This window comes from Manis pentadactyla, chromosome 2 (assembly GCF_030020395.1).
Source record: "Manis pentadactyla isolate mManPen7 chromosome 2, mManPen7.hap1, whole genome shotgun sequence".
NCBI classification, from domain to species: Eukaryota; Metazoa; Chordata; class Mammalia; order Pholidota; family Manidae; genus Manis; species Manis pentadactyla.
The window spans coordinates 17634409-17657110 of NC_080020.1; the positions used below are offsets into that span (position 1 = coordinate 17634409).

General features: G+C 39.2%; 1 protein-coding gene across 6 annotated transcripts in view; it reads left to right on the top strand.

Annotated features, from left to right (window-relative positions):
* ZMYM5 (zinc finger MYM-type containing 5) overlaps positions 1-20298 on the top strand; it is a 51648-nt gene extending 31350 nt beyond the window's left edge. For 5 of the 6 annotated variants that reach the window (XM_057490444.1, XM_036910171.2, XM_057490448.1 and 2 more), the window contains one exon: positions 18918-20298. In XM_057490444.1, the coding sequence (XP_057346427.1) occupies positions 18918-19667 (750 nt within the window). In that variant the 3' untranslated portion in view covers positions 19668-20298. The remainder of the gene's footprint in view (positions 1-18917) is intronic. The other variant, XM_036910172.2, reaches the window with a different exon arrangement.
* Positions 20299-22702: the final 2404 nt, after the last annotated feature.

Genomic DNA, 22702 nt, shown 5'->3' on the forward strand with positions numbered 1-22702 from the left:
TGTTCATATTTGCATTTGTTTCCCTTGCCCAAGGAGATGCATTCAGGAAAAAGTTGTTCATGTTTATATTCAGGAGTTTTTTGCCCATGTTTTCTTCTAAGACTTATGTTTTCATGACTTACATACAGGTCTTTCATCCATTTCAAGTTTACTTTTGTATATGGGGATAGACAATAATCCAGTTTCATTCTCTTGCATGTAGCTGTCCAGTTTTGCCAACACCAGTTGTTAAGGAGGCTGTCATTTCCCCATTGTATGTCCATGGCTCCTTTATCATATATTAATTGGCCATATATGCTTGGGTTTCTATCTGGGCTCTCTAGTGTGTTCCATTGCTCTATGGGTCTGTTCTTGTGCCAGTGCCAAATTGTCTGATTACTGTGGCTTTCTAGTAGAGCTTGAAGTCAGGAAGCGTAATACCCCCAGCTTTATTCTTCCTTCTCAGGATTGATTTGGCTATTGGGGGTCTTTTGTGGTACCATCTGAATTTTAGAACTATTTGCTCTAGTTCATTGAAGAATGCTGTTGGTATTTTGATAGGGATTGCATTGAATCTGTAAATTGCTTTAGGCAGGATGGCCATTTTGACAATATTAATTCTTCCTATCCATGAGCACGGGATGTGTTTCCATTTATTGGTATCTTCTTTGATTTCTGTCAGGAGTGTCTTGTAGTTTTAAGGGTATAGGTCTTTCACTTCCTTGGTTAAGTTTATTTTCTAGGTATTTATTCCTTTTGATGCAATTATGAATGGAATTATTTTCCTGATTTCTCTTTCTGCTAGTTTATCATTAATGTATAAGAATACAAAAGATTTCTGTGTATTTATTTTGTATTCTGCAACTTTGCTGAATTCAAATATTAGATCTAGTAGTTTTGGAGTGGATTTTTTAAGGTTTTTTATGTACAATGTCATGACATCTGCAAACAGCGACAGTTTAACTTCTTCCTTACCAATCTGGATGCCTTTTATTTCTGTGTGTTGTCTGATTGCCATGGCTAGCATCTCCAGAACTATGTTGTATAAAAGTGGGAAGAACGGGCATCCTTGTCTTGTTCCCAGTCTTAGAGGAAAAGCTTTCAGCTTCTCACTGTTAAATGTGATGTTGGCTGTGGGATTGTCACATATGGCCTTTATTATGTTGAGGTACTTGCCCTGTATACCCATTTTGTTGAGATTTTTTATCATGGATGAATGTTGAATTTTGTTGAATACTTTTTTAGCATCTGTGGAGGTGATCAGGTAATTTTTGTCCTTCCTTTTGTTGATGTGGTGGATGATGTTGATGGATATTCGAATATTGTACCATCCTTACACCCTTGGAATAAATCCTACTTGATCATGATGGGTGATCTTTTTCATGTATTTTTTAATTCAGTTTGCTGAGATTTTTTTGAATATTTTTTCATCTATGTTCATCAGGGATATTGGTGTGTAATTTTCTTTTTTTGTGGTGTCTTTGCCTGGTTTTTGTATTAGGGTGATGCTGGCTTCATAGAATGAATTGGAAGTATTCCCTCCTCTTCTACTTTTTGGAAAACTTTAAGGAGGATGGATATTACATTTTCTCTAAATGTTTGATAAAATTCAGAAGTGAAGCTATCTGATCCAGGAGTTTTGTTCTTAGGTAGTTTTTTGTTTACCAATTCAATTCATTGCAGGTAATTGATCTGTTCAGATTTTCTTTCTTCCTCCATCAGCCTTGCAAGGTTGTGTTTTTCTAGAAAGTTATACACTTCTTATCAGTTATCCTGTTTGTTAGCATATAATTTTTCAAAGTATTCTCTAATAATACTTTCTATTTCTGTGGTGTCTAGTGATTTTTCCTTTCTCATTTCTGATTCTGTTTATGTGTGTACACTCTCTTTTTCTCTTGATAAGTCTTGCTAGGGGTTTATCTGTTTTGTTTGTTTTTCTCAAAGAACCAGCTCCTGCTCTCATTGATTCCTTCTATTGTTTTATTCTTCTCAATTTTATTTATTTCTGCCCTAATCTTTCTTATGTCCCTCCTACTGACTTTGGGCCTCATTTGTTCTTCTTTTTCTAGTTTCGTTCATTGTGAATTTAGACTGTTCATATGGGATCGTTCTTCTTTTCTATGCTAGGCCTGTATTGCAATGTACTTCCCTCTTAGAATGGCCTTTGCTGCATCCCACAGATATTGGAATGTTGAGTTATTATTTTCATTAGTCTCCATATATTGCTTGATCTCTGTTTTATTTATTTATTTATTTATTGTTATCATTAATCTACAATTACACGAAGAACATTATGTTTACTAGGCTCTCCCTTACCCCAAGTTCCCCCAACAAACCCCATTACAGTCGCTGTCCATCAGCATAGTAAGATGTTGTAGAATCACTACTTGTCTTCTCTGTGCTGCACAGCCCTCCCCTTTCCCCCACCCCCTGCATTTTACATGCTAATCATAATACCCCCTTTCTTCTTCCCTGCCCTTATCCCTCCCTACCCTCCCATTCTCCCCAGTCTCTTTCCCTTTGTTAACTGTTAGTCCCTTCTTGGGTTCTGTGATTCTGCTGCTGTTTTGTTCCTTCAGTTTTCCTTTGTTCTTATACTCCACAGAGTGAAATCATTTGGTATTTGTCTTTCTCCGCTTGGCTTATTTCACTGAGCATAATACCCTCTAGCTCCATCCATGTTGTTGCAAATGGTAGGATTTGTTTTCTTTTTATGGCTGAATAATATTCCATTGTGTATATGTACCACATCTTTTTTATCCATTCATCTACTGATGGACACTTAGGTTGCTTCCATTTTTTGGCTATTGTAAATAGTGCTGCGATAAACAGGGATGCATCTGTCTTTTTCAAACTGGAGTGCTGCATTCTTAGGGTAAATTCCTAGAAGAGGAATTCCTGGTTCAAATGGTATTTCTATTTTGAGCATTTTGAGGAACCTCCATACTGCTTTCCACAATGGTTGAACTAATTTACATTCCCACCAGCAGTATAGGAGAATTCCCTTTTCTCCACAACCTCGCCAACATTTGTTGTTGATTGTCTTTTGTATGGTAGCCATCCTTAGTGGTGTGAGGTGATATCTCATTGTGGTTTTTTTTTTTTTTTTTTTTAAATAATTATTTTTTATTGAAGGGAAGTTGACGCACAGTATTACATTACATTAGTTTCAAGTGTACAACACAGTGGTAGAACATTTATATACATAATTCTAGGTTCCAGCTATCACCCTACCAAGCTGTTACAATATCTTGACTATATTCCTTATGCTATACATTACATCCCGGTTACTTATTTATTTTACCATTGGAAGTCTGTCCCTTTTTTTTTTTTGTGAGGGCATCTCTCATATTTATTGATCAAATGGTTGTTAACAACAATAAAATTCTGTATAGGGGAGTCAGTGCTCAATGCACAATCATTAATCCACCCCAAGCCTAATTTTCGTCAGTCTCCAATCTTCTGAGGCATAACAAACAAGTTCTTACATGTAGAACAAATTCTTACATAATGAATAAGTTACATAGTGAACAGTACAAGGGCAGTCATCACAGAAACTTTCGGTTTTGCTCATGCATTATAAACTCTAAACAATCAGTTCAAATATGAATACTCATTTGGTTTTTATACTTGATTTATATGTGGATACCACATTTCTCTCTTTATTATTATTATTTTTAATAAAATGCTGAAGTGGTAGGTAGATACAAGATAAAGGTAGAAAACATAGTTTAGTGTTGTAAGAGAGCAAATGTAGATGATCAGGTGTGTGCCTGTAGACTATGTGTTAATCCAAGCTAGACAAGGGCAATAAAATATCCACGTATGCAGAAGATTTCTCTCAGAACAGGGGGGGTGAGGTTCTAAGCCTCACCTCTGTAGATCCCCAATTTCTCACCTGATGGCCCCCCTGCGACTGTGCCTGTCTTAGGTTGTCCCTCCCTTGAGGAATCTTACCCGTCTCTGGCTAACCAGTCATCTTCCGGGGCCATACAGGGAAATGTGAAGTTGGTAAGTGAGAGGGAAGCCTTATTGTTTGAAAAGGTTAGCTTTTTACTTCTTTGCATATTTATGCCCTGTGGCTTCTATGCCCAGCATTTGTCTTGAGGTATCTTTACCACTTGGAGGAGTTATGATACTCAGTAAATTTGATATGAGGCACGAATTCTATTTAAGGGTTGTAATTAGGAAGGAAGAAGAAAAGCTATAGAAGTAGCAGGCGGAAGAAAACATGGGAAGATTGATTATTTCTTTGACAAGTCTTCTTGTAGAGTAACTTCAGCATATATAGGTTTTAAGCTACTACTTAAATTGCGCACACACATTAACATAATAGGAGTATAGTTACATAACCAAAGCATATCTGTAATTACCAGCCATCTCCAGTGAAACCAAGAAAACCATTAAGGCACCTTAGGCATTTGTGAAAACTTATCTATGATATGGTGGATATTGTCCAACTGAACTTGAACAGTCTGAGAGAAATCAGACAAATTAAAACAACCCATTCCTGGGGACTGTTCACATGCCATATGTTCTTTTAACAGTAAATAGTCTGTAGTTGTAAGAGTTTGGAGCGCTACAATTTGCACTTCTCCAACTTCTAGGTTGAGTTCCAACAGTATAGATCCAGTCAAATTTGTTGTTTTACTGTATGCACAGGCCAGCTTAGATATCTCCTTCCTCATTCCCATGGCAAGTCCAGGAACTGGTGGGATGAGTGCATCTACAGCTGTAGCAGTGCGTGGATCTTTGTTGGGGTTTTTTGATGATCATCTTCTGGCATGAGTCTTCCAGAGAGTGCAGATGTTGGAAGTTCTTTTTCATATCGTATCTTAGTTCATTTTTGGGGTAGCCCAATTAGGCTTTGATCCTCTGTATAAACACAAACAGACCCTTTGCCTACACTTTTATATGCCCTTTATACCCTTGTGTAGAACTCGTTGGAGGTTACCACACAGGAACTGCCCTTTTTTTTTTTTTTTGCTTTGTTTTTGGTATCACTAATCTACACTTACATGACGAATATTATGTTTACTAGGCTCTCCCCTATACCAGGTCCCCCCTATAAACCCCTTTACAGTCACTGTCCATCAGCATAGCAAAATGTTGTAGAATCACTACTTGCCTTCTCTGTGTTGTACAGCCCTCCCTTTTCTCCTACCCCCCCATGCATGTTAATCTTAATACCCCCCTACTTCTCCCCGTCTAATCCCTCCCTACCCACCCATCCTCCCCAGTCCCTTTCCCTTTGGTACCTGTTAGTCCATTCTTGAGTTCTGTGATTCTGGTGCTGTTTTGTTCCTTCAGTTTTTCCTTTGTTCTTATATTCCACAGATAAGTGAAATCATTTGGTATTTCTCTTTCTCCGCTTGGCTTGTTTCACTGAGCATAATACCCTCCAGCTCCATCCATGTTGCTGCAAATGATTGGATTTGCCCTTTTCTTATGGCTGAGTAGTATTCCATTGTGTATATGTACCACATCTTCTTTATCCATTCATCTATTGATGGACATTTAGGTTGCTTCCAATTCTTGGCTATTGTAAATAGTGCTGCAATAAACATAGGGGTGCATCTGTCTTTCTCAAACTTGATTGCTGCGTTCTTAGGGTAAATTCCTAGGAGTGGAATTCCTGGGTCAAATGGTAAGTCTGTTTTGAGCATTTTGATGTACCTCCATACTGCTTTCCACAATGGTTGAACTAACTTACATTCCCACCAGCAGTGTAGGAGGGTTCCCCTTTCTCCACAGCCTCGCCAACATTTGTTGTTGTTTGTCTTTTGGATGGCAGCCATCCTTACTGGTGTGAGGTGATACCTCATTGTAGTTTTAATTTGCATTTCTCTGATAATTAGCGATGTGGAGCATCTTTTCATGTGTCTGTTGGCCATCTGTATTTCTTTTTTGGAGAACTGTCTGTTCAGTTCCTCTGCCCATTTTTTAATTGGGTTTTTTGTTTTTTGTTTGTTGAGGCGTGAGAGCTCCTTATATATTCTGGACGTCAAGCCTTTATCGGATGTGTCATTTTCAAATATATTCTCCCATACTGTAGGGATCCTTCTTGTTCTATTGATGGTGTCTTTTGCTGTACAGAAGCTTTTCAGCTTAATATAGTCTCACTTACTCATTTTTGCTGTGGTTTTCCTTGCCCGGGGAGATATGTTCAAGAAGAGGTCACTCATGTTTATGTCTAAGAGGTTTTTGCCTATGTTTTCTTCCAAGAGTTTAATGGTTTCATGGCTTACATTCAGGTCTTTGATCCATTTTGAGTTTACTTTTGTATATGGGGTTAGACAATGGTCCAGTTTCATTCTCCTACATGTAGCTGTCCAGTTTTGCCAGCACCACCTGTTGAAGAGACTGTCATTTCGCCATTGTATGTCCATGGCTCCTTTATCAAATATTAATTGACCATATATGTCTGGGTTAATGTCTGGATTGTCTAGTCTGTTCCATTGGTCTGTGGCTCTGTTCTTGTGCCAGTACCAAATTGTCTTGATTACTATGGCTTTATAGTAGAGCTTGAAGTTGGGGAGTGAGATCCCCCCTACTTTATTCTTCTTTCTCAGGATTGCTTTCGCTATTCGGGGTCTTTGGTGTTTCCATATGAATTTTTGAATTATTTGTTACAGTTCATTGAAGAATGTTGCTGGTAGTTTCATAGGGATTGCATCAAATCTGTATATTGCTTTGGGCAGGATGGCCATTTTAACGATATTAATTCTTCCTAGCCACGAGCATGGGATGAGTTTCCATCTGTTAGTGTCCCCTTTAATTTCTCTTAAGAGTGACTTGTAGTTTTCAGAGTATAAGTCTTTCACTTCTTTGGTTAGGTTTATTCCTAGGTATTTTATTTTTTTTGATGCAATTGTGAATGGAGTTGTTTTCCTGATTTCTCTTTCTGTTGGTTCATTGTTAGTATATAGGAAAGCCACAGATTTCTGTGTGTTGATTTTGTATCCTGCAACTTTGCTGTATTCCGATATCAGTTCTAGTAGTTTTGGGGTGGAGTCTTTAGGGTTTTTTATGTACAGTATCATGTCATCTGCAAATAGTGACATTTTAACTTCTTCTTTACCAATCTGGATTCCTTGTATTTCTTTGTTTTGTCTGATTGCCGTGGCTAGGACCTCCAGTACTATGTTAAATAACAGTGGAGAGAGTGGGCATCCCTGTCTAGTTCCCGATCTCAGCGGAAATGCTTTCAGCTTCTCGCTGTTCAATATAATGTTGGCTGTGGGTTTATCATAGATGGCCTTTATTATGTTGAGGTACTTGCCCTCTATTCCCATTTTGCTGAGAGTTTTTAACATGAATGGATGTTGAACTTTGTCAAATGCTTTTTCAGCATCTATGGAGATGATCATGTGGTTTTTGTCTTTCTTTTTGTTGATGTGGTGGATGATGTTGATGGACTTTCGAATGTTGTACCATCCTTGCATCCCTGGGATGAATCCCACTTGGTCATGGTGTATGATCCTTTTGATGTATTTTTGAATTCGGTTTGCTAATATTTTTTGAGTATTTTTGCATCTACGTTCATCAGGGATATTGGTCTGTAGTTTTCTTTTTTGGTGGGGTCTTTGCCTGTTTTTGGTATTAGGGTGATGTTAGCTTCATAGAATGAGTTTGGGAGTATCCCCTCCTCCTCTATTTTTTGGAAAACTTTAAGGAGAATGGGTATTATGTCTTCCCTGTATGTCTGATAAAATTCCGAGGTAAATCCATCTGGCCCGGGGGTTTGGTTCTTTGGTAGTTTTTGGATTACCGCTTCAATTTCGTTGCTGGTAATTGGTCTGTTTAGATTTTCTGTTTCTTCCTGGGTCAATCTTGGAAGGTTATATTTTTCTAGGAAGTTGTCCATTTCTCCTAGGTTTCCCAGCTTGTTAGCATATAGGTTTTCATAGTATTCTCCAATAATTCTTTGCATTTCCGTGGGGTCCGTCGTGATTTTTCCTTTCTCATTTCTGATACTGTTGATTTGTGTTGACTCTCTTTTCTTCTTAATAAGTCTGGCTAGAGGCTTATCTATTTTGTTTATTTTCTCGAAGAACCAGCTCTTGGTTTCATTGATTTTTGCTATTGTTTTATTCTTCTCAATTTTATTTATTTCTTCTCTGATCTTTATTATGTCCCTCCTTCTGCTGACCTTAGGCCTCATCTGTTCTTCTTTTTCCAATTTCGATAATTGTGACATTAGACCATTATTTGGGATTGCTCTTCCTTTTTTAAATACGCTTGGATTGCTATATACTTTCCTCTTAAGACTGCTTTTGCTGTGTCCCACAGAAGTTGGGGCTTAGTGTTGTTGTTGTCATTTGTTTCCATATATTGCTGGATCTCCATTTTGATTTGGTCATTGATCCATTGATTATTTAGGAGCATGTTGTTAAGCCTCCATGTGTTTGTGAGCCTCTTTGCTTTCTTTGTACAGTTTATTTCTAGTTTTATGCCTTTGTGGTCTGAAAAGTTGGTTGGTAGGATTTCAATCTTTTGGAATTTTCTGAGGCTCTTTTTGTGGCCTAGTATGTGGTCTATTCTGGAGAATGTTCCATGTGCACTTGAGAAGAATGTATATCCCGCTGCTTTTGGATGTAGAGTTCTATAGATGTCTATTAGGTCCATCTGCTCTACTGTGTTGTTCAGTGCTTCCGTGTCCTTACTTATTTTCTGCCCAGTGGATCTATCCTTTGGGGTGAGTGGTGTGTTGAAGTCTCCTAGAATGAATGCATTGCAGTCTATATCCCCCTTTAGTTCTGTTAGTATTTGTTTCACATATGCTGGTGCTCCTGTGTTAGGTGCATATATATTTAGAATGGTTATATCCTCTTGTTTGACTGAGCCCTTTATCATTATGTAGTGTCCTTCTTTATCTCTTGTTACTTTCTTTGTTTTGAAGTCTATTTTGTCTGATATTAGTACTGCAACCCCTGCTTTCTTCTCACTGTTGTTTGCTTGAAATATGTTTTTCCATCCCTTGACTTTTAGTCTGTACATGTCTTTGGGTTTGAGGTGAGTTTCTTGTAAGCAGCATATAGATGGGTCTTGCTTTTTTATCCATTCTGTTACTCTGTGTCTTTTGATTGGTGCATTCAATCCATTAACATTTAGGGTGAGTATTGAAAGATATGTACTTATTGCCATTGCAGGCTTTAAATTCGTGGTTACCAAAGGTTCAAGGTTAGCCTCTTTAGTATCTTACTGCCTAACTTAGCTCGCTTATTGAGCTGTTATATACACTATCTGGAGATTCTTTTCTTCTCTCCCTTCTTGTTCCTCCTCCTCGATTCTTCATATGTTGGGTGTTTTGTGCTGTGCTCTTTCTAGGACTGCTCCCATCTAGAGCAGTCCCTGTAAGATGTTCTGTAGAGGTGGTTTGTGGAAAGCAAATTCCCTCAGCTTTTGTTTGTCTGGGAATTGTTTAATCCCACCGTCATATTTGAATGATAGTCGTGCTGGATACAGTATCCTTGGTTCAAGGCCCTTCTGTTTCATTGTATTAAATATATCATGCCATTCTCTTCTGGCCTGTAGGGTTTCTGTTGAGAAATCTGATGTTAGCCTGATGGGTTTCCCTTTATAGGTGACCTTTTTCTCTCTAGCTGCCTTTAACACTCTTTCCTTGTCCTTGATCTTTTTCCATTTTAATTATTATGTGTCTTGGTGTTGCCCTTCTTGGATCCTTTCTGTTGGGGGTTCTGTGTATTTCCGTGGTCTGTTCGATTACTTCCTCCCCCAGTGTGGGGAAGTTTTCAGCAATTATTTCTTCTAAGATACTTTCCATCTCTTTTCCTCTCTCTTCTTCTTCTGGGACCCCTATAATACGGATATTGTTCCTTTTGGGATGGTCACACAGTTCTCTTAATATTGTTTCATTCCTGGAGATCCTTTTGTCTCTCTCTATGTCAGCTTCTATGCGTTCCTGTTCTCTGATTTCAATTCCATCAATGGCCTCTTGCATTCTATCCATTCTGCTTATAAACCCTTCCAGAGTTTGTTTCATTTCTGCGATCTCCTTTCTGGCATCTGTGATCTCCTTCCGGACTTCATCCCATTTCTCTTGCGTATTTCTCTGCATCTCTGTCAGCATGTTTATGATTCTTATTTTGAATTCTTTTTCAGGAAGACTGGTTAGGTCTGTTTCCTTCTCTGGTGTTATCTCTGTGATCTTTGTCTGCCTGTAGCTTTGCCTTTTCATGATGATAGGAATAGACTGCAGAACTGGGACGAGTGACGGCTGGAAGGACTTCCTTTCTTGTTGGTTTGTGGCCCTCCTCTCCTGGGAGAACAGCGACCTCTAGTGGCTTGTGCTGCGCAGCTGCCCGCAGACAGGGCTTCTGCTTCCTGCCCGGCTGCTATGGAGTTAATCTCCGCTGTTGCTGTGGGCGTGGCCTAGCTCGGGCCGCTACTCCAAAATGGTGGAGTCGCGTTGGAGCAGGAGCTGCTGGGAGGCTATTTATCTCCGTAAGGGGCCTCCCTACTCCCTGCAGCCCAGGGGTTAGGGTGCCCAAAGATCCCGGATTCCCTACCTCTGGATTAAGTGACCCGCCCTGCCCCTTTAAGACTTCCAAAAAGCACCCGCCAAAACAAAACAACGCCCACCAAAAAAAAAAAAAAAGTTTTTAATTAAAAAAAAAGGTGGTCGTTCGTTTTTCTTTATTCTCCGCTGCCAGCCTCAGGCCTCTGCTCACCGGTCGGTATTTCTGCCCTGTTTCCCTAGTATTGGGGTCCCTATCCCTTTAAGACTTCCAAAAAGCACTCGCCAAAACAAAACAGCAGAAAAGCAAAAAAAAAATGGTCGCGCGCTTTTCTTATGTCCTCTGTGGCCCAGCCTCCAGTGCCCGCTCACTGTTCTTGCTGCCCTGTTTTCCTAGTATCGAGCGCCCTGCACTCTGGCCCGGATGGCGGGGGCTGGGTGTTCGGCAGTCCTGTGCTCCGTCTCCCTCCCACTCTGCCTGCTCTTCTCCCGCCGGGAGCTGGGGGGAGGGGCGCTCGGCTCCCGCGGGGCCGGGGCTTGTATCTTACCCCCTTCGCGAGGCGCTGAGTTCTCTCAGGTGCGGATGTGGTCTGGATATTGTCCTGTGTCCTCTGGTCTTTATTCTAGGAAGGGTTGTCTTTGTTATATTTTCATAGATATATGTTATTTTGGGAGGAGATTTCCGCTGCTCTACTCACGCCGCCATCTTCCGCCCCCTCATCATTGTGGTTTTAATTTGCATTTCTCTGATAACTAGCGTTGTGGAGCATCTTTTCATGTGTCTGTTGGCCATCTGAATTTCTTCTTTGGAGACCTTTCTGTTTAGCTCCTCTTTCCATTTTTTAATTGGATTATTTGCTTTTTGTTTGTTGAGGTGCGTGAGCTCTTTATATATTTTGGATGTCAAGCCTTTATCAGATCTGTCATTTATGAATATATTCTCCCATACTGTAGGGGTACCTTTTTGTTCTATTGATGGTGTCCTTTGCTGTACAGAAGCTTTTCAGCTTGATATAGTCCCACTTGTTCATTTTTGCTTTTGTTTTCCTTGGCCAGGGAGATATGTTCATGAAGAAGTCGCTCATGTTTATGTCCAAGAGATTTTTGCCTATGTTTTTTTCTAAGAGTTTTATGGTTTCATGACTTACATTCAGGTCTTTGATCCATTTCGAATTTACTTTTTGTGTGGGGGGTTAGACAGTGATCCAGTTTCAGTCTCTTACATGTAGATGTCCAGTTTTGCCAGCACCATCTGTTGAAGAGACTGTTGTATGTCCATGGCTCCTTTATCGTATATTAATTGACCATATATGTTTGGGTTAATGTCTGGAGTCTCTATTCTGTTCCACTGGCCTGTGGCTCTGTTCTTGTGCCAGTACCAAATTGTCTTGATTACTATGGCTTTATAGTAGAGCTTGAAGTTGGGGAGTAAGATCCCCCCCACTTTATTCTTCTTTCTCAGGATTGCTTTGGCTATTCGGGGTCTTTGGTGTTTCCATATGAATTTTTGAACTATTTGTTTCAGTTCGTTGAAGAATGTTACTGTTAATTTGATAGGGATTTCATCAAATCTGTATATTGCTTTGGGAAGGATGGCCATTTTGATGATATTAATTCTTCCTAGTCAAGAGCATGGGATGAGTTTCCATTTGTTAGTGTCCTCTTTAATTTCTCTTAAGAGTGTCTTGTAGTTTTTCAGGGTATAGGTCTTTCACTTCTTTGGTTAGGTTTATTCCTAGGTATTTTATTATTTTTGATGCAATTCTGAATGATCTCTGTTTTTATTTGGTCATCGATCCATTGGTTATTTAGGAGCATGTTGTGAAGCCTCCGTGTGTTTGTGGGCTCCTTCATTTTCTTTGCATAATTATTTCTAGTTTCATGCCTTTGTGGTATGGGAAGCTAGTTGGTACAATTTCAATCCTGAATTTACTGAGGTTCTTTTTGTGGCCTAGTATGTGATCTATTCTGAAAAATGTCCCATATTCACTTGAGAAGAATGTGTATCCTGCTGCTTTTGGGTGGATTGTTCTGAAGATGTCTGTTAGGTCCATCTTTTCTAATGTGTTGTTCAGTGCTTCTTTGTCCTTACTTATTTTCTGTCTGGTTGATCTGTCCTTTGGAATGAGTAGTGTGTTGAAGTCTCCTATAATAAATGCATTGCATTCTATTTCCTCCTTTAATTCTGTTAGTATTTCTTTCACATATGTAGGTGCTCCTGTGTTGGATGCATACGTATTTATAATGGTTATATCCTCTACTTGAACTGATCCCCTTATCATTATGTAATGTCCTTCTTTGTCTCTTGTGACTTTCTTTGTTTTAAAGTCTGTTTTGTCTGATATAAGTACTGCAACTCCTGGTTTTTTCTCCTTCTTAGTTGCGTGAAATATCTTTTCCATCCCTTCACTTTTAGTCTTTGTATGTCTTTGAATTTGAAGTGAGTCTCTTGTAGGCAGCATATAGACCATTCTTGTTTTTTATCCATTCAGTGGCTCTCTTGTCTTTTGATTGGTGCATTCATACCATTTATATTTAGGTTGATTGTTGATAGGTATGTACTTACTGTCATTGCAAGCTTTAGATTCATAGTTACCACAGGGTCAAGGTTAACTTTCTTACTATCTAAGAGTCTAACTTAACTCACTTAGTATGCTCTTACAAACACAGTCTAAAGTTTTTTTTTCCCTCCTCCTTTTTCTTCCTCCTCCACTCTTTATATATTAGGTATGATACTCTGTCCTCTTTGTCTATCTTTTGACTGACTTTGGGTAGTTGATTTGATTTTGCTTCTGCTTAGTAATTAATTGTTCTATTTTACTGTGGTTTTATTTCCTCTGATGACAGCTGTTTACCCTTAGGTAAGCACTTCCATCTATAGCAGTCCCTCTAAAATATACTGTCGAGACTGTTTGTAGGAGGTGAATACTCTTGGCTTTTGCTTATCTGGAAATTGTTTAACCCTCCTTAAAATTTAAATGATTTTTTTGGTTCAGGTAGAGTATTCTTGGTTTGAGGCCCTTGTGCTTCATTGCATTTAATATATCATGCCAGTCCCTTCTGGCCTGGAAGGTTCCTATTGGAAAGTCTAATGTTAGCCTGATGGGTTTTCCTTTGTATGTGATCTTTTTTCTCTCTCTGGTTGCTTTTAGTAGCCCTTATCCTTGATCTTTGCCATTTTAGTTATATGTCTTGGTATTGTTTTCCTTGGGTCTCTTGTGTTGGGAGATCTTTCCACCTCCATGGCCTGCGAGACTATCTCCTTCCCCAGATTGGGGATGTTTTCAGCCATTACTTCTTCAAAGACCCTTCTATCCCTTTTCTTCTGGTACCCCTATAAGGTGAATATTTTTCCGTTTAGATTGGTCACACAGTTCTCTCAATATTCTTTCATTCCTAGAGATCCTTTTTTCTCTCTGTGCCTCAGCTTCTTTGTATTCCTCTTCTCTAATTTCTATTCCATTTATCTCCTCTATTTCATCTAATCTGCTTTTAAATCCCTCCATTGTATGTTTCATTTTAGGTATTGTATTCCTTATAGATTGAATCTCAGTCCTGAATTTGTCCCTGAGGTCTTGAGTATTTTTCTGTACCTCCATGAGCATGTTTATGATTTTTATTTTGAAATCTCTTTCAGGAAGATTGATGAGTTCAGTTTCACTTTGCGCTTTTTCTGGTGATTGTGAGATTTTAGTTTGAACCAGGTTCCTTTGACATTTCATATTTGTATGTGGTGCCCTCTAGTGCCCAGAAGCTCTACTCCCTGGAGCTTCTCCGCTCTTGGAGTGATGTCAGGGATCTCAGGGGAGAGCTGCTGGTTCCCTGTTCCGTGAGGTCTGTTTTTTTTCTGAAGGTGTATGCAGTGTGGCGCACCCTTCTTTCCTGTTGCTCTTTCAGGATTAGTTGTAATAACTGTATTTTCCTAGTGTATGTGGTTTTGGGAGGAAGTCTCTGTCTGACCTCTCACACCGCCATCTTTAGTCTCAGGATGCAAACCAGGAACATTCTTACCCCATTTTATTAGCTAAGGATTTAAGAAGTTAGCTTTTAGGGAAAAATGACAAGTGCAAGGATTATTGAACAGTAAAGGATAACAGTAGATATCCATAGTTGTTTTTAGGTTTTTGCATGGAAGTCTTCCTTTAATATTCCCTTTATTATTTTCTTTGTATATATTGTATGTCATATTTAATAGAGCTTTTATATATGGCTTGTAAGAGGGGACAATGAACAGTTAAAAAATAGGCAGAAAGTCTTATCATAGGGTATCTTCTCAAAAGAGTACATGGTGAAATAACTTAGTGAACTGATTTGGTTAAAAAGCTAGTATGTCAGGTCTTAATATTTTACAAGTTTTTTTTTTTATGTTTGATTTACCTAGATCTACTTAGACCATGAGTTTTTGCCATGTTAAGGCAATGAGCTCATGAACTTGACACAGATATAATGCTTATTCTCTGAAGAACACAAGACTTAGACATAAATGATCAATTTTTTACTGCTAAATGAATACCAGAAGAGGTAAAAAATGGGAAAATATGGAAAGTCAATAGGTAGTATCCATATATCCAGACTTTCTTGAGTAACTCTATGCCTGCCCCTCTGGAAGAAAAAGTGTGTCCATTTTACCATGCATATATCAGTAATGCAAAATAGCTCTTAAACAGTTGGCAAATACAGAAATGATATTTCTGTATAATATGCAGTTTTATAAATGTGCTTACCCAACCCCACTCCCAACCACATTCTTGGGATTTTTAAGTAATTAGTGACAGGCCTTCTATGGATGAAGTGCAGGGTCCTATGGCCAGAAATCTCAACTAGCCCTGATTGGCTGGCTCAGTACACGTGTGGGCAGTACATCATTATTGACTCTATGTAAAGAGCTTCGCATGGTGCTCAGGGCTGCACGGCTGCAGGAGAGCAGAGACAAGACTGGAGTGGTGGCAGTGCTGAGGACAGAGACAGATGGCTGCAGGGGTAGAGAGGCCCAGAGGCAGAGAACAGCTTGCTGCATGCAGACTCACTCTGAGTGAACAGGATTCTAGTGCTTGACCTGCCACTGTGGGAATAAAGTTAGGTAGAAACGCTTTCACCCTGAGAGCGTTCCATTGTCATTTCTTTGGTTTCATTGAATCCTTAGTGAACTTGTCTGGGGCTGAAACCCTTTGGCAAGACACCTTCTCACAATAGGAAGTGTTAGTTATATATAAAGACCTTAAGGAGAAACTGAAATTTTGTAGTTAGTGGTTTATCTCAGAATAGCGTACACAGACAAAAATGTAAAGACTGAATCTTGATCTTACCTGATATCCTAACCACGGGCAATTTTGTCTCCTTGGGGACATTTAATAATGTCTGTAGATATTTGATAATCATATCTTGGGTGGGGGTATGCTGGAATGTAGTAGGGAGGGGCCAGGGATGCTGATAAAGATGCAGTACACAAGACAACCCCTCACAGCAATCTAAACCAAGATGTCAATAGTGCCGATGTTGAGAAATCCTAAAACAAAAGTAGGTGGCTGGATCATGAGTGTGTATGATAAGCATAGTGAGACTGAGAACTAAATTTTCATCTTCATTGAGAAGTTGACTGGTAATGCCTAAAACTAGAAGAAAAAAGTCAGTAAATAGCAATAGAAACATTACTTTGATGTTAGGAAATAAATACCAAAAGAATCAGCTAAAACTGTTAACAAGTGCTTAACTTCTGGAAAGGAGAAATGAGTGGAGGTGGTAGGGGGCTATTTGTTTTAACCATTTGATGCTTTATACTAAATACATACCCAATTTTTATTAAATAAAGTCTTTAAAATACACTAAAGATACTCAAGTTCAGAGAACATGTCTTACCCAAAGTCACACAACTAGGTTTGACCTCACATCTGAAGCTGTAATTAGTATGCTCCACTGCCTATGATATAAATATTATATTATACATATGCAGTATCTCTCCTAATAAGCTGTAAGTTCCTGTGGCCAGGATGTCTGCCTGCTTCAGTTTTATAATCTCCAGAATAACTAGTCTTCTATATGGGGTGACCGAGCCATCTAGCCCTCCCATTGTAAGAGTGAATTGAGATGCTGTTAATACAGTGCTCTCCATCTTGCTCTTTCTAATGATTCTCCCCTCTTTTTAAGGCTTTAGGGAATTAGTGCCTACCACACCTGTACTTGGCTTCTGTTTTCATCCAGGTCATTAGTAAAAATAGTGGTTGTGGAAAGAACGTAGTATGGCTCAAAAGTATTTTTGAACTTCATTTTCAAAGAATCTCAAGTGAATGTCCCTGGAGAGAGAGCCGGAATGACATAAATGGGAAAAGACAAGCAATTTAACCTGGAAACCTAGAGTATAAGGCAGAAAATCCCTGAGCCTTTGTACAGAGGAGTAGCTGGATCAACCACTTTTGTCTTTTTATCATCAGTTCTTTGCTATTAGACTATATTCAGTACTTGTCAAATAATTAGGAGTATCCTTTTTTGAGTGTATGCCAATAACAACAGCTGACATAGTTTAGTGTGTTGTCAGATACAGGTATTTTCACATTTAATTATCTAAACAATCTCCCTAATTAGGTGCAATTTGTATCATTTTATTGCCAGGAAGCTGAAACTTAGATGCTTAAGTAATTTACCCTAGGTCATACAGTTGGGAAATCGCCCATCTATTATAACTTAACAACTTGACTACCTATGCATTACCAGTAAACTCAGGAGGGAAAGATAAGAGCGAAGCTTGGATTTGGTTTTTAAAGAAATAACTACAGCCATTGGCTTTCTTTTTCTGTATACATACACTCTTCTAATATGTTCATCCAATCCCATAGTTACAGTTAGTATATATTTTTAATGAATTCCAAAATATATCTGAAGGTCATATTTTCTTTCTTCAGTGTCAGACCAATCTGTCCATTTGTAATCTCCATTTGAATGTTCCACAAAAAAACTCAAACTCTCTAAAACTAAAACTCCAAAACCTGCTTTCCTTTGTTTTCCACAACAGTGGATAATCCCACCATCTATTCAGATGCGCAGGCAGAAATTTAGGGTCATTCTTTGTTCCCTTCTCTTCCTTAGCCAGAAGGGCCACTCAGTTACCAACTAATCCAGATTCTACTTTCTAAATCTCTCATCTCCTGTCTCTACTTCCATATTCCTGGACATAGCCATCATCCCTTAACAGAATTACTACCCAAGCTTCCTGTCTCCCTTACTTTTGGGACTCCATAATGCCATCTGAGCTACCTTTCTAAAGTACAAATTTCGCTATATCACTCTGGCTTTTTTTACTTCAGTGGTGCCACATTGCTTTCAACATTAAATCAAAGTTTTTAGTTTCTTAAGCTCCATTGTATACAGTATTCAAAGTGTGCTGTGTACAAAAATATTACAGCTAACAGGATTACATTCACATTGTATACATCTTTGTTATTTTAGATCTTTTTTTGCATTTATTGACTCAAATGTTAATGTCTTTTTATTAAATGCTGTCATACAATATGTGGTACTTAGTGACTGGCTATCACATGCTGTATTGTTTTCAAGGTTGATCCATGTTGCAGCATATATCTTTACTTGTTTTGCTGAATAATTTACATTATGTGGTGTCTTGCCAATGGGTTTCAGCCCCAGACAAGTTCACTAGGGATTCAATGAGACCAAGGAAATGACAATAGAACATTCTTGGAGTGAAAGGGTTATACCCAACTTCATTCCCACGGTGTCAGGTCAGTCACTAGAATCTCATCCGCTTGCTTGCATGCAGCAAGCTGGTCTCTACCTCTGGGCCTCTCTACTCCCGCAGCCGTCTCAGTCTCTGTCCTCAGCGCTGCCACCACTCCAGCCTCTGCTCTGCTCTCCTGTAGCCTTGCAGCCATGCCACCATGTCTCCCAGAGTACTGGGCGGAGCTCTTTTTATATAGAGTCAATAACATATCACCCACATGTGTGTAGTGAGCTAGTCAGCCAGGGCCAGGTGAGAATCCTGGCCACAGGAACCTTCATTTCATCCATATACAGATGATACCACATTTTTTTATCCATCACTAATGGACATTTGAATTATTTCTACTTTTGGCTATTATGAATAATGTTGCTATAAATATTTTATACAAGTCTTTCTGGGGTATATGTTTTCATTTTGGCTTTGCTGGGTCACATGGTAACTGCTTAACTTTTGAGGACTCACCAGAGTGTGTTCCAAGGCAGCTCTACCATTTTACTTTCCAACCACCACGTTAGGTAGGTTCCAGTTTTTCCACATCTTTTCCAACACTAGTCATTATATTTTTGTTTTAGCCATCCTAGTATTTGTGAAGTGGTATGTGGTGGTTTTGATTTGTATTTTGTTGATGGCTAATGAACATCTTTTCATGTGCTTATTGGGCATTGTATATACATTAAATTTTTTGGTGTTAACAATTCTAAGATAAAATTGTAATATCTTTCTCCCCAGATGATGGAAACAAAATCAAAAAAATTGTCAACATCAAAAAACAGAAAAAGGAATGCTGTGAGAGAAGAAAAGGAAAGAAAAATATACGGACCATTGAATACGCTTTTAGAAAAAATCAAGGGAATACCAGAAAAAAAGAAAGAGAATTCAGAACAGCATGTTTCGGAATGTAACACAGATACATCACTGATCAAACAGAATGTGAATTTACCTTCTGTGTCAACCATAGCTGATAAATTTCAAGAACAACTAGAAGAGAAGAAATCAGAAGACTCCATTGTAACAGTTGTGCTTTCTACAGATCCAGGTACATGGCCCCGAATTTTGAATATTAAACAACGGGACAGTCTTGTTAAAAATGATCCACCTCAAGTAAGAAATTTTAACTTTCCAAAAGACAGTACAGGGAGGAAGTTTTCAGAAACTTACTATACACGAATTCTTCCAAATGGTGAAAAAACTACCAGATCCTGGCTACTTTATTCAACTTCAAAAGATTCTGTATTTTGTCTATATTGCAGACTCTTTGGGGAAGGAAAAAATCAACTGAAGAATGAGAATGGGTGCAAAGATTGGCAGCATTTATCACATATTCTTAGCAAACATGAAGAAAGTGAAATGCACATCAACAATAGTGTTAAGTATTCAAAATTAAAATCTGATTTGAAGAAAAATAAAGCTGTTGAAACTGTAAAGCAGAAATTACATGAGAATGAGAAAAATGATGGTATACTCTTACTGTATACATAATATATTCTATTTGATTTTTGACATGACAGGGTCTTATATTTATTCAGAAAAGATCTGTACCCTAACACAACTGTTTGGATTGTAAGGCTCCTATGCAGAGTAACTTTCAGCAGTTCATTAGCAATAATTATAACAGCAAAGAGTAAAGAATGTTTCTGTTACAAGTTCTAAAGGTAATTGGATTCCATAGTGATTAATACAGATTTCAAGGACTAACATTTTGACAGGTTTGGTTAATTTACACCTCTGATTACTTTGAAAGAAAGGCTTAAATTTATCAATACCAGTTTGAACAAGATACTTGGGTGAAAAAACATTCTCATCATTATAATTAAAATAAAAGCATTCAGAAACAGTTTAAGAACAGAATAGGATCTGAAACTGCAACTTTTGCTGTTAAACCAAATACTTGTGATTATTTCTGGGGGGGGCAAAACATTTATTAACTGAGTGAAAAAAGATCATTTTTAAATAAAGATTATTTTGCATTTTATTGGTCTTGTTTTGTTTTATTAAATTTGTAAATATTTCAGCTTTTGTTTTTAGGAGAACTATAAGCATAAAGAGTATATACCTATTTTTATGTTGGTACAAATTTAAGATATGCAAAAATAAAAATATACTAAGTTAACCTTTAGGTACTGTGGCTTTTTTTTTCCCTCTGAAGGAGACTATAAATTTGAAATTATAGGAATACACTAATGGAAATTAAGGATCTCAATATTTCAGATGGTCAGTCAGTGTTCCCATCACTGTATATTTAGTAATTCTCCCTTTGTTTCTGGTTTCTGGTAGCAAGTCTATCATCTATTAGGTTTGTCTTGCCAATAGGTTTCAGCCCTGGGCAAGTTCACTATGGATTCAGTGTGACCAAAGAAATGACAGTAGAATGTTCTTGGAGTAAAAGGGTTTATTACCCAGCTTATTCTCCTGGTGATAGGTCAAGCACTAACGTCTCTGCCTCTGCCCAGAGCACTGAGCCGAGCTCTATTATATAGCGCAATAATAGCTTATTGCCTATGGGTGTGGAAGCAGTAGCCTAGCAACAGACCAGTTATATCATCAAGTGGTGTGAGTTCAGTGAGGATCCTGGCCATAGGAACCCCAACTTCCCCACATTCCACCCCTCCAGGATTCCCACCTTACAATCTACACACTCTCAATCTTCCGCAATGGTTCCTGTGCGAGAAAGCTGGAGCACTAACCAGATTCCACAACAGCAATAGAGGATAACAACAACTTAGAGATAGTAACAAAAGTTAAGATAGAACAAGATTTTGAACAAAAATAATAATCCTCAAGCCAATGGAGATTCCCAGTTGACAAAGACCGTAGGGGTGATAAGACACATGTTTTAATGACACCAACATAGGCAAATCTTGTCCATCAGGTAGGATGCATGCAAGAGAGTGATCCTATGATAGGACTGTAGCAGGAAGGGGATCCCATCCAGGTCTAGTGTACCATATTTTACTCCTCTCCGCACCGGGGTTACTGAGAGGTCTATATATAGTGCTTCTGGAGGTGCATGCACTGGCAATAAAACTCCCCGGTAAGATGCTCCTACCTTCTGGCTGTTCAGGATATACTACTGTGATCTTTGGGGAACCACTCTGCTCATACTCCAGGATACACAGGACGCCAGCTTCCAGGCGTTTTCCCCAAGGTGCCAGGAGAGCAGGCCATCATTGGTCCATGTGTTGAAAGGTCAAATGCCACATCCACTCAATGGAGTCTCCAGGGTTTTAGGGCATTTGGTGCTGGCAGCAAGATATTATTCTGGTGGCTGAACCTTGGCTTCAACGATTCTTCTTTGGTTTGTACTTGCAGTTGTATAGGGGAGGCAGCCATATGTGTTAACATGTCTAAAGGCTCAGGGCTCCCTTTTGGGGTCTCTTCGTTCAAATGCTGTAGCACTGTCCATAGCCAACTGACCATCCCCCCAGACTACTGGTGTCTGACTTTAGTCCATATTTTAACAAGCCATTGTGCCTCACTATGATGCCTGCTATGGTAAGATTGTATGGCACATGAAACTTCTATTTGATTCCCAACTTGTAGCACCCATTCTTTCTGTGCATGTCCAGTAAAATGGGTGCTCTGATCACTCTCAATTACCTATGGTCAGCCATAAGTGGCAAAGAGACACTCCAGGCCTCTTTTGGTCATCTGCTGATCTGCACAACAGCTAGGAAAAGCAACCAGAAGTCCAGTAGCTGTGTACACACAAGTCATGGCATGCTGATACCCTTCTGACACAAGTAGAGGCCCAATACAGTCTATCTGCCACCTGATGAGGGCTATCGGCCTCTTAGCTATTGTTCCATGTTGCTGTGGAACTCAGTGTAAGTCCCTTTTAGAGCATAGGACACTCTCCTGCCGGGCTCTACTAACTTCAAATGTCAAAGGCAAGCCCCACTGATGTGCTACAGTCCACACTGTCTTTTGCCCCGCATGCAACAAACGCTGATGTAACCATTGGGCTACATCAGAGGTAGGCTTTCCTTCTAACCAACATATCTGGGCCAATGTATCTCTATCATTTCCTGGGGATACCAGTAGTAAATGACCTGTCACATGGTATACTGTAATCATTTTAGTCTGACCACAGGCCCATAAGTCTTGTCACAATTCTTACCCCCAAAGGGGTCAGTGACCAACCAGCCAGTTGGCGTGGTACCAGGTTGGTAGCCACAGGGTCAAGCCCCGATAGACAGCCCAGCTGTGAGTGCAGATGACTATAGGGGAGGGCTCCTGGCTGATCACAAGCTGCACAACCTGCAACTCTGCCCATTGGCTGCTCTTCCCTTTACCATCTTCCACCCATATTGTCTCAGTCTTAGGATGGAAAGCTATGGCCCTCCACTTTTGGGGCTGCCATGCTTGGAGCTCTCTCTGTACTATGCATCTTCAGGTATAGGGGGTCATCCCTCTCGATAAGAACTCTCTGCTTCTAATGGTTCTAAAGTACTTCTTCCTGCTTTTCACTAGTATATGTCACTGGCCCCAATATGCATTGCAGTTCTTCACTCAAG